The sequence below is a fragment of the Microtus oregoni genome, unplaced genomic scaffold (genome assembly GCF_018167655.1).
Source record: "Microtus oregoni isolate MIOR12 unplaced genomic scaffold, Mior012 000015F_ref0000493, whole genome shotgun sequence".
Taxonomy (NCBI): Eukaryota; Metazoa; Chordata; class Mammalia; order Rodentia; family Cricetidae; genus Microtus; species Microtus oregoni.
In genome coordinates, this window is record NW_024543074.1 from 28,620,932 (window position 1) to 28,631,791 (window position 10,860).

Genomic DNA, 10,860 nt, shown 5'->3' on the forward strand with positions numbered 1-10,860 from the left:
TATAGCACAATGGTAACTCCTCCATGAGCTTTCGCAGGCCCTAGAGTCAGTCCCTGGTGCCACCAAATCAATAAGTACAGTTCAAAGCTTTGGTTTTTTAATATCTGAAGAAGTGTGCAAACTACTGCTTAATTTTAGAATATTTTTATTTTTTTATTTTTTATTTTTTTTGCTTTTCGAGACAGGGTTTCTCTGTGGCTTTGGAGCCTGTCCTGGAACTAGCTCTTGTAGACCAGGTTGGTCTCGAACTCACAGAGATCCGCCTGCCTCTGCCTCCCGAGTGCTGGGATTAAAGGCGTGCGCCACCACCGCCCGGCGAGAATATTTTTCATAACCCCCCAAAAGATTCTTCCTGCCTCTTCCCCTCCTTCATAATCATTCCACTCCCCATCTCCCCAAATTCCTCAGCATTAGGCAACCACTAATAAATATATTTTGTTTCTGTGGACTGTGTGTGAGATCAAATTTTGGTCCTTATTCCTGTCACTACCGGAGTAATATTGCTAGTTCCAAACCTCACCTCACCTCATGTAAGAACTATCCCAGTTCTTTCATGTTGTAACATAGTACCCAGGAGCTCCTTTCTTTTCCAGTACTGGAATGGGGTTCTAAAATCGTTTTTTTTTTTTTTTTTTGTTTTTTGTTTTTTGTTTTTCGAGACAGGGTTTCTCTGTGGTTTTGGAGCCTGTCCTGGAACTAGCTCTTGTAGACCAGGCTGGTCTCGAACTCACAGAGTTCTGCCTCCCGAGTGCTGGGATTAAAGGCATGTGCCATCATCACTCGGTCAGTTTTTATTTTTCCCTGGAACTAGAGTTATAGACAGTTGTGAGCTGCCATGTGGGTGCTGACAATTGAATCCAGGTCCTCAGGAAGAACAGTCAGTGCTCTTAACCACTGAAACATTTCTCCAGCCAGAGTTTTTAATTTTTTAAAGATAGGATCTTACTATGTAGCCCCCACCCTAGTCTTGAACTGTGACTCACCTTAATTCCTCAGGACTGGGATTACACAGAAAAAGGCAGGAAATTCAGGAAATTGACTGAAAGATTTCAGGTGAAGAGTCTACTGTGCTATACTAATGTAATCATTCAACCTAGTGTGGCCGTTGATACTCATTACTGGTTGTAAGCATCCTGGTGAGCTGGAAGTTAAGAAGATATTAATAGTCTTATTTAGTGGGAAGTGATTAAGAAAAGTGATTAGGAAAAGGAGAGGAACATGACTGGGCCTACTGTGGTGGCGAAGGTTTATTATAGACATTGTGGGAGAATATGGCCAGACCAGGGGCATCTGGGAGAGTCCAGAGTGATGGGAGCAGAGTGAGCTGTGCTGGTGAGAGGAGAGGGGGTATGGAGAGGAGAGGTGGAACCAGGTGCAGCAGCCAGGAGGCCCAAAAGAGAGTAGCTGTAAAGGATCAGGTAACAAAAAAAAAAAAAAAAAAAAAAAAAAAAAAGGAAGGGCAGCCCAGAGCTGGGCTTGAGAAGTTTAGGGTAGGGGGTGGGGTATGTCACCCAGGAGGGCCCTTAGGGACTGAGGGATACAGGGAGAACCTGGAACTACCTTGGTATGTTAAATAGGTTCCTCAGCCATTTGTCCCAGGTTTGAAATCCAATAAGAAGGAAATTGTAAGTTTGAAGCGATTTCTAGAAACTACAAGACAAAAACTAATTAAAAGTCAGGGTTCCTAGATCAGATTTTTATTTTGATGTTTTTGAGACAGGGTCTTGATATGCAAGACCATGGACGACAGCCTGGGACTGTGGAGACTGCACTGGCCTCCAACCTTCCTTGTAAGTGCTGGAAGTAGTGTCACGTGCGTGTCACTGTGCCTGGGCCTAGACCAGATCTTTGCTTCCTTCACAGTCTTGTTATCCACCACGCCAAGTGATCTGTCAGTCATGCAGGGGGTGCTGGAAACCGGGGCTAGAGCAGAGAATGTCTCAGGAAAAACACAGGGTTGCTCTTTTTCTCTGCTTGTTTTGAGAAAGTCTCGCGGAGCAGCAGTGGCTACCTTGGCCCTTGCTGTGTTGCAGACCAGGTTGGCCTCGAAGGCGCTGAGATCCACCAGCCTCTGGGGTTTAAGGGTGTGCACCACCAACCCAGGCCAGCATTGCTAGCATTCTCCCAGGAAGGCGAAGGGTGAGATTCTGATAGCCTGATTTTTATCTTCTTGGTCTTCAGGGACTGTCAAAGCAATTTAACATTTTAGTTTTTAGTTCTCCTTTAAGTCTCCCAAATTTACACATCACAGGGATCATAAACTTCCATGACCCGCTTTATATGCTGCTGTCTTTAAACCTCAAGTCTCCTGCCTCAACCTCCCAACTATCCGGCACTACGGGTCTGTGCCATTTGGGCCAGAGCCACTCTTCTCACGTGGAGTTTGATTTCTGAGGAATCGCTAGGCGTTTCTTTTGGAAACCTCAAGACCACTTGCGATGACGAACAGGAACGCTGTGTAATTCTCTTTATTTAGGATTTAGAATGGAAAAGCTTCTGTAAGTGCCATAGGGACCAACACTAATCAGGGCTTGAACAAGATGGTGGCCGGAAGCCGGGCGGTGGTGGCGCACGCCTTTAATCCCAGCACTCGGGAGGCAGAGGCAGGCGGATCTTTGTGAGTTCGAGACCAGCCTGGTCTACAGAGCTAGTTCCAGGATAGGCTCCAAAAACCACAGAGAAACCCTGTCTCGAAAAACCAAAAAAAAAAAAAAAAAGATGGTGTCCGGTACCAGAGAGATCTGTCTTTCGAAAGCAACTCCAGCAAAGTAGTAGTAAAAGCTTAGGGAGGCCGATACGGTAGCAATCCGACCATAAACGTGAGCGGAAGAGTCTCCCACGGAAAGCAGTCTCGTTCGGTTCGGCAGAGAGCAGCCCACCTCACTGGGCAAGTTCTCTGAAACGTGTTTGTGAGTCGACTCCTCTCCGGTTAGAGCCGAGGTGAGGCGCCGCGCCTGCTCCGACGCATGCGCCCTAGACCGGACAAGTGGCGTGGTCTTTCAACACCCAGCGTACGGACGACGTCTGAGGTGGAAGGGGCGTTTAGGGTTCCCAACACGCATGCGTCGAGACCCAGGCGTTTCCTTCGGAGGGTGTGGAGTGCGGGGTCTGTATTGCGCAGCTGCAAGGGCGGTCCGGTAGCGCGAGCTGTCGATCAAGGGGAGGGAAGAGGAGGGTGAAGGGATTAAAAAAAAAAAAAAAAAGAAAAAGAAAAAAAAAACCCGGTGCGCCTGCGCATTGCCATCTGGTTGGAAGGGCTTCGGACTGGAAAGGGGCGGGGTCACGTATGCGCGTCATTGGATGGGTAGGTGGGAGAGAGGGTGGAGATCGGGGAGGGTCCGTGCGCCTGCGCAGTGCGGGGGTGGAAAGTGAAGGAGCTACCCAGCACGCTTGCGCGGCTGTCATAGGGCTGCTTGGTTGGTCAGTGGGGAGTCGGCGCCTGCGTACTAAGACCCGTGTGCAGCAGCGGCGGCGGCGCTAGAGGCGGCGGCGGCGGCGGCGGCAGCAGCGGGTTCGGAGGCAGCGGTTGGGCTCGCGGCGAGCGGACGGGGTCGAGTCAGTGCGTTCGCGCGAGGTAAGAGCGGGCAGGGCGCGCCTGCGCGTAAGCTCGGTTTAAGCCGAGAACGAGAGACGGAACTACGCGGGGGTCGGGGAGGGGGGCAGAAGGGAGCGGCGGCTATCGCCGCACGGGCTCGGGCAGGGAGCGGCGCGATGCGCGGAGAGGCGGGCGCACGGCCCAGTTGGCGCGAGGGGTGACGGTTGGGGCCGGCAGGGTGACGTTGGAGCGACGCAGGGCGGGGGACGGCGAGCCGCGAGGCCGCCACGCGGGAGAGGCCGCCAGGCGGCCACGCCGGGGCGAGGGCCGGGGGCCAGGTCGGCCCGGCCGGGCCAAGGGTTCCTGGGCCGTTGAGGACCAGCGCTGAGCGGCCACGTGAGGTGGGGGAGGGGGCTGCTCGGTGAGGGCATGTGGAGAGGGTTGGCGGCCGGCGGGGGGAGGGGAGACGGCATGGCCCTGGCCTGGCGCAGCTTTGGGGCAGGGGCGGCCGCTGCACCGGAAGTGTTCCCCATTGGAGGCTGCCCCCGGGGTCCGTGACCATGCGGCTGAACATGGACCGGGGCCGCATGGCAGCACGGGGACCCCTCCCCCCTGGCCCGGGCCACCGGAAGCCTCGGGCGACCACATGGTGGGCGCGAGCCGGCAACCCCCAGCGCAGAGAGGTCTGATCTTTTTGGGTTTCTACGGAGCCTGGGATTTTGGTGTGCGGGAGAGACCCTAGCCTTGGGTCTCGATCATCCCGCAGGGCCCGTTGCAGGCATATGTTAGTGCTCCCCAGCCTCATGGGCCTCTGGAGCTCATCCCCCAGTCTTCATGTGAAGTGAGCCGTCCAGCCAGATGTAAGTGGTACTACTTTTCTGGGGAAACCGGGAAAACTGGGTGAATTGAGGGTCATTGGATTGAAGCCCAACTCTTCTCGGCCCATGCCGACAGCGCCTGAAAGTACTAAGCTTTTAGTTCCCCCGCGGTGATCTTCGATCTTCACCTTGCCACTGCCTTCCCTCTTATTTGGTTTGTGAGTTACTGTGTTTAGTCCTTAACTCTAGCAGCCTAGTCTGATCTCTGTTACTACTACCAACCTTTTGCTTTCATTTTATTGTCATTCACCTCCCCTCACTCCCCCACTCTCTACTGACTGTACAGGCTGGGCCTGAAAAGCCGACAGGACTGGTGCATCCTGGGAAAAGTGGGAGGGCCATTGACAAAAGGCTGAGTTCCCCTCGGGAACTGAGATCGAAGTGCTTGGCAGTGGGATCATTTAGGAAACTACTTTCTCCCCCCTTGACTGCATCTACAAGTGCATGTTGGAGAGGCGGGAATCCCCCAAAGAGGCCTTGTGGTTTCCTGTACCAATGACTGGCTTGTGTGTGGATAGGGTGTGGGGGGGGGGGTGTAACAGCTGGGTGGGGCCTTGTCCTCCGTCTCCACCCCTTCATTAGCCCCGCCCTTCAGCTGGCTCAGAGCTGCTCACCTAATTATAGTGCTGGCAGAGTGTGGGGAAGAGGGGGTGGTTGGTTTCAGTGGCAAGTAACACCTGAGTCCTGCCCCCTCCCGGGAAGTAGCCCTTTCCTCATCTCTGGGATTTGGCGTCCGAACTCCCAGGAACCTTCCTTTCCCAAACCACATTTTTAGATTTCATTTGGGGAGGGGGTCGGGGATCCAGCTGTTTCCCCCCTCCCATACACCAACTCTTCAGTATGTTTGAGTCCAGTTCAAAGCAGGGAGTTCGACTTTATTTAGATGGGTAATGGAATAAAGGGGGAATGGAGCAATGTTTTAGAGAGGAATGGGATAGATTAGCGGTCCTGGTAACCTCCATCCTTACTGACCCTAGTTCTCTTCTTGGCTTTAGTTGGAATCGAAGCCTCTTAAAATGGCAGATGACTTGGACTTCGAGACAGGAGATGCAGGGGCCTCAGCCACCTTCCCCATGCAGTGCTCAGCATTACGTAAGAATGGTTTTGTGGTGCTCAAAGGCCGGCCATGTAAGATCGTCGAGATGTCTACATCGAAGACCGGCAAGCATGGCCATGCCAAGGTTAGAATAACTTCTCTACATCCTGTCTTCTCTGCAGCTCCCACATCCATAGGGCTCTGGGTAAAGAACTGTTGCAGTCTTGGTCCCTTCACTGTTCTAGTCCTTTCGTTCAGAACCCAGGTTTTATTGCCATCCAACAGTGTCTTCCACAGTGCTCCTGTCATTCTGTCCTTTTCTCCCTCTTTGTGCTACTCTCTAGCCTAGAACTGTGTGTATCCACAGTCCTTTAGCTTGGCACATTCAATTTCTTCTTTTTCCTTGGGCCTGTTGTCCAAGATTTCTCCAGTCGAGACCCATGTAGGGCAGTGTTCTGTGGGGCTCCAGTCTGCATTCTCAAGCCGCCTGGCAGCTGCTGCTCCTCCCATTTGTGAACTTCCCTTTGGCAGTTACCTGCTTCTGATTACCACTGAATTCTTTGTTCTCCATCTTACTTCAGTCTTCACATTCTCTTCACCTAGACATGCTGTGTCTTAAGCTGACCCTAACTCAATCCTGTTGAGTCTGGTTTTATTCGCTAGTGAGTCCCCTGTTGCGGATTGGGCATTTAGGACCAGGCTATTCTTTCATACTAACTTCATACATGGTTCATTCTGATCTTTTCTCCTGGGTCATTTTCTTCAGGTTACTTACCTTCCTTTGCTTTCATTTCTCAGCCTGCTCTACTTATTTAGTTCCTTCTGTAAATGTCCAAGAAACATTTACCTAGATACCCCCCCGCCCCCATACAATAAAACAGCATCTTATGAATTCTAGAGTGGCCTCTACCCCCCTAGTGCTGGGATTACAGGCACATGCCATTATGATTGGTGTTTTTTTTTTTAATGTGGTACTAGGCATCCGACTCAAGGAAGGCCCTGTGCTTGCTGGGCAAGTACTGTATAAGTGACATCTCCAGTCTTTGTCAATGATTTTTGATAACTTTCATGTCACTGGTTTAACAGGTTTTTTTTTTTTGTCATCTCCAGTCTCAGTAGTAGTACTCTTTAGCTTCAGACTTTAAGGATTTGCTTGTCTTTCTCAATTGGCTCATTTCTAGTTCCTTAGTTTTTGCTGTAACATGGCAGGCTGACTTGTCACCAGCCAGTAATAAAAGCCTTTATCTTTATCTTAGAGTTTGATTTGTTTGGGTTTCTCTTTATGATATATGTACACAGGTCCACCTGGTTGGTATTGACATTTTTACTGGGAAGAAATATGAAGATATCTGCCCGTCAACTCACAATATGGATGTCCCCAACATCAAAAGGAATGATTTCCAGGTATGTTTTTGGGATGAAGATGGTTAGTGGCTCATGAAGGGTGGGGATGTGTGCTGACCCGCAGCTGTGGGGAAAAGGGAGCTGGTAGGAGGAGGATACTTAGGGAAGCTGCTGTCACTCTAGTTTGTCTGTCATTCTCTTTATACTTAACCTACCTGTACCTGCTTTTAATTTCCTTCTCCCAGCTGATTGGCATCCAGGATGGGTACCTATCCCTGCTCCAGGACAGCGGGGAGGTACGAGAGGACCTTCGTCTGCCTGAGGGAGACCTTGGCAAGGAGATTGAGCAGAAGTATGACTGTGGAGAAGAGATCCTGGTATGATGCCCCCCCCCTCGCCTGATATACTCAGCTTTGCTCCTTATGCTTCAGAACTCTGGAGTTGAGGCATCTCTGGACTGTCCTTTTTGCTTTTCCAGATCACGGTGCTGTCTGCCATGACAGAGGAGGCAGCTGTTGCAATCAAGGCCATGGCAAAATAACTGGCTTCCAGGTGAGTGTGACAGCGTTCACTATCCTTCATACTGTTGTCCTCATCGGTTTTATGGGCCTTCTTTCTGCTCTTAGACTGGTCCTTCCTCCCTTACCCTTTCTTGAAATTGTCTTTAAACATGATTTCTTTTTCTTGCCCAGGGTGGCGGTGGTGGCAGCAGTGATCCTTGAGCCTACAGAGGCCCTTCCCCCAGCTGGGTTCTGCTCTGGCTGGGCCCTTGGCTGGACTCCTATACAATTTATTTGACGTTTTATTTTGGTTTTCCTCACCCCTTCAAACTGTCGGGGAGACCCTGCCCTTCACCTAGCTCCCTTGGCCAGGAATGAGGGAGCCATGGCCTTGGTGAAGCTACCTGCCTCTTCCCTCACAGCCCTGGTGGGGGAAAGGGGGAAAGGTATTGCTTGTGGTTTAGGTCCCCCCACCTCCCTTATTTTCTTTTTAATTCAATTTGGAATCAGAAAGCTGTGGATTCTGGCAAATGGTCTTGTGTCCTTTATCCCACTTATCTCCTTTATCCCCTGCTCTCCATAGTCCTTCACCCCAAGCACCACTTGTACAGACTGGGGACCAGCCCCCTCCCCTGCCTGTGTCTCTTCCCCAAGCCCCTTTAGGGGTAAAGAGAAGAGTGTGGGGGGGAGCAGACATGATCCCTCCTCAGGCATCTGGGAGGGCCTTGCCCCCTTGGGCTTCACCCTTTCCTGCGGTTCTCCCTGACACATTTGTTAAAAATCAAACCTGAATAAAACAAGTTTAATATGAAGCCCCCAACTCAGTGTTTATTTGTTGATTGAAAGATGCAATCCGTCATCCCCTTAAGTAGCCTGGGTGGGAAGCAAACAAACAGTAGTCGGGGTGGTGGTAGTGGGTACATTTTATTGGTTTGGGGCACACAGGAAGAACCCCCACCTTGAGGAATGGAGGGTAGGTAGGAGTTATCTGGTGGTTACTTGTGGTAGAATCGTGGGTTCTGGCTGTGTTGGATGAAAGGGAGTCGAGGGCCAGGTTGGCTGGTAGTAGCAAAGCCTGACTGGTGATAAAAGTTTTTATCAGTGGGTAGATAATTTCTTCCACTTAACACTCAGTACAAGGAGGAAGTGACAATTGCAGTAGGTTAGCAGTCTTTCCCTGGTAGTATCAGATTTTTGGTTACCAGCCTTACCTTTCCTGCTGCTTGCATCTGCACAGGGAGCTGGGGGGAAGCCAGGAGTCCAGGGGCTGGATGCAGAGCTTGGGGATGCATGGGCCGCAGAGAAGACTGTAAGGACAAAGCTGATCTTAGGCATACTGGAGTTCCCCTTGTCCTAGCACCTTGACTTCCCAAGGCTCCATACTCACTGAGTCAGAGAAGCTAGTTTGCTGATTTGCATGTTCCATCTGCTTTTGCAAAGACAGGGCACCAGCAGGCTGCAGGAACCCTAAGGGAAGAAGGGGGGGGGGGGGTTGAACTGAACAGGTAATGATAGGACTCAAGAGGTTAGGCCTTCTCCCCAATGGGTTATCACCTGTCTGAGTGGGCTGAAAGTGGCCATGCACTGCATAGGGCTGTGGCTGTGGCTGAGACAGGTACTGCACAGCAGGAAATGCTGACGGTGCTGAGGAAGGTAGACATCCATTAGTTCTCATGTTGAGCTGTTCTTCCCTCTGCTCTGAGGAGAATCAACACTCACCTCTGAGCTGCTGGCTCGGACTATAGGCTGGTTGTGTAGGCCCATAGTGAGGTGGGGGCTGAGCAGTTCCATAGGCTCCTCCTGGGCTGCCTTGGAATTGCCCATGTTCTGGGGTCCCTGCAAAAGCAGCTGCTGATCCCACATAATGCCGGGTCTAAGAAGGAAAACAAAAAACTACTTAGCTCCTACTTATTAGAGGTTTGGCATGTTTGTACTTTAGTAATGGAGAAAGCAACCGGGGCTACACATCCAAACCCTAGTTCTCAAGCTGGGCTTGATGACAGATCCATAGAAGGTGGAGGAGACATGGCGACAGGATGACATGGCAGGGCCATTTTTGGCTACACAGTGACTTGAAAGCCAGCCTGAGCTTACAAGACTTCTCACCGTAAGCACTTGGGGTCCAAACATCTGCTTGGCTCTGTCAGCTGCCATGAGAGTACCTGGGCGATTGTGTCCTCCGGGGCTCCCTAGAAAGGGAGAGGGGCTTCATGATGCTGAATTAGGAGGCTGCAACCTCCAGGAGAGCCCATTCTTTTGGGTGGTTTCTCTAGTCCTCACCCTGCATGCTGAGGAGGTGCGTTCCCGTGTGAACTGTCAGGCTCTGCTGGTATGCAGCTGATGTCAGAGTGGTCAGGTCACTGGAGGAAAGGAAGACAGTTAAGTAGCCCTCCTTTGTCGCCTGGCCCACCGCAAAATGTTAGTTTTAGCTATCTGACCACACCTCTGTTCCTTTCGTCTCCGTTTTTCTTCCTCATGCAAAACTTTTTTGAGCTGCAAGAAAAGTTGGTGCTTCTCCTCCTGTAGAGCCGAGAGCTTCTCCTGCAGCTTCAAAATCTGCAAGAAGGATGAGCGGATAAGGGGGGAAAGGGAAGAGAAGAAACCAGAACTGGGAGTGATGAGGGGTTACTCACTTGTTCCTTGGTCTCTTCTAGTGACATTCTCTCTTCCATCTCCTTTTTCTTTCTTCTCTCCTGCTCTTCTTTCATCTTCTGTTCCATCATCTTGTCCACCTCTTCCTCCTCTGAAGAATCAGACAGAACGGGGAAGTGGCAGGACAGTGAAAATAAGCTGAGTGTTAGACTGGAGACCAGCAAAAACCAGTTATTCCATCAGCCATAAGGAGAACGAGGCTTCATTAGGTGCTCTCCAAGGTCCTTCCCAGCCCAGGGTTCTGGAGCTTAGACGGGGCCTCTTCGCTCACACCCTGAAGGAGCCGCGGCCTCCCTCTTAGCCTCGCCAGCAGGCGCACAGCTTGGCCCGTGGATGGGGGCAAGTTCGTGGGTAGCAGAGCCACCCTGGGCCGTGTGTCTGTCCTCCCGCTCTGGCCCTGGCTCACCCTGCCGTTTGCGCTCCCGCTCCATCATGATGTGCCGGTGCAGAGCCCTGGCCATGGCGTTGGAAAGTTTGGGGCGCTCCAGTAGTGCAGGCATGGTGCTGTTGATGACGCTTGGGCAGTGGGCGCCCGGCTCTGCCACTGACTGCCAGACCTCAGGCGGGGCCTGCAGGGAAGTGGGAGCTTAGAGGGACTGCGACCCGCCGAGGCGGGAAGCCTGCCTATCCACCGCCCGCTTGCCGCTTCGGTCACGTGTCCCGGGCGCCGGTGTCCCTCCGGGTCTCAGCCTCAGTGCGCGTGAGGGGGTCCTAGGCTTCGCGCCCCCGCCCCGCCCCGCCCGTGCAGCCCTGGCGCCAACCCCCCTACCCGCCTTCTCGTCGCTTTCTCCGTGGCCTCCGGCGCGCCTTGATCCCTACATCACTTCCGGCGCCCAGGATAAATCCTTCCGGGTCATGACGGCAACTGGCTCAGCGGGTTAGACGAAAAGAAAGGCGGAAGCGCTTGAAGACGGG

At 52.1% G+C, this 10,860-nt stretch overlaps 2 protein-coding genes across 5 annotated transcripts; one reads left to right on the top strand and one right to left on the bottom strand.

Moving 5' to 3' along the window:
* The first annotated feature begins 3,350 nt into the window (after window positions 1-3,350).
* Eif5a (eukaryotic translation initiation factor 5A) lies at window positions 3,351-8,105 on the top strand. 2 transcript variants are annotated; one of them, XM_041665075.1, is made up of 6 exons: window positions 3,351-3,574; window positions 5,409-5,594; window positions 6,749-6,853; window positions 7,039-7,170; window positions 7,272-7,345; window positions 7,486-8,105. In XM_041665075.1, the coding sequence occupies exons 2-5, from the start codon at window positions 5,430-5,432 to the stop codon at window positions 7,332-7,334; spliced, it is 465 nt and encodes a 154-aa protein (XP_041521009.1). In that variant the 5' UTR covers window positions 3,351-3,574; window positions 5,409-5,429; the 3' UTR covers window positions 7,335-7,345; window positions 7,486-8,105. The 2 variants fall into 2 exon arrangements, with proteins under 2 accessions (XP_041521009.1, XP_041521010.1); XM_041665076.1 differs by lacking the exon at window positions 3,351-3,574 and adding an exon at window positions 3,813-3,936.
* Window positions 8,106-8,113: 8 nt separating this feature from the next.
* Gps2 (G protein pathway suppressor 2) lies at window positions 8,114-10,768 on the bottom strand. 3 transcript variants are annotated; one of them, XM_041665073.1, is made up of 11 exons: window positions 10,719-10,768; window positions 10,352-10,514; window positions 9,927-10,036; window positions 9,737-9,849; window positions 9,574-9,653; window positions 9,400-9,482; window positions 9,013-9,166; window positions 8,848-8,937; window positions 8,681-8,760; window positions 8,505-8,600; window positions 8,114-8,368 (listed from the first exon to the last, which is right to left on the bottom strand). In XM_041665073.1, exons 2-11 carry the CDS (start codon window positions 10,443-10,445, stop codon window positions 8,150-8,152), a joined length of 1,119 nt encoding a protein of 372 aa, XP_041521007.1. In that variant the 5' UTR covers window positions 10,446-10,514; window positions 10,719-10,768; the 3' UTR covers window positions 8,114-8,149. The 3 variants fall into 3 exon arrangements, with proteins under 3 accessions (XP_041521007.1, XP_041521006.1, XP_041521008.1); XM_041665072.1 differs by having other exon boundaries at window positions 10,715-10,758; XM_041665074.1 differs by lacking the exon at window positions 10,719-10,768 and having other exon boundaries at window positions 8,199-8,372; window positions 10,352-10,706.
* Window positions 10,769-10,860: the final 92 nt, after the last annotated feature.

Bases quoted from the DNA above. Each gene is read 5' to 3' on its own strand.
- Eif5a (XM_041665075.1), top strand. From the start codon at position 5,430: ATGGCAGATGACTTGGACTTCGAGACAGGAGATGCAGGGGCCTCAGCC. The intron at 6,854-7,038 runs GTATGTTTTTGG...TCCTTCTCCCAG, and splicing joins TCAAAAGGAATGATTTCCAG to CTGATTGGCATCCAGGATGG. The intron at 7,171-7,271 runs GTATGATGCCCC...TTGCTTTTCCAG, and splicing joins ACTGTGGAGAAGAGATCCTG to ATCACGGTGCTGTCTGCCAT.
- Gps2 (XM_041665073.1), bottom strand. From the start codon at position 10,445: ATGCCTGCACTACTGGAGCGCCCCAAACTTTCCAACGCCATGGCCAGG. The intron at 10,037-10,351 runs GTGAGCCAGGGC...CTGATTCTTCAG, and splicing joins GCGGGAGCGCAAACGGCAGG to AGGAGGAAGAGGTGGACAAG. The intron at 8,938-9,012 runs GTGAGTGTTGAT...TACCTTCCTCAG, and splicing joins TCCGAGCCAGCAGCTCAGAG to CACCGTCAGCATTTCCTGCT.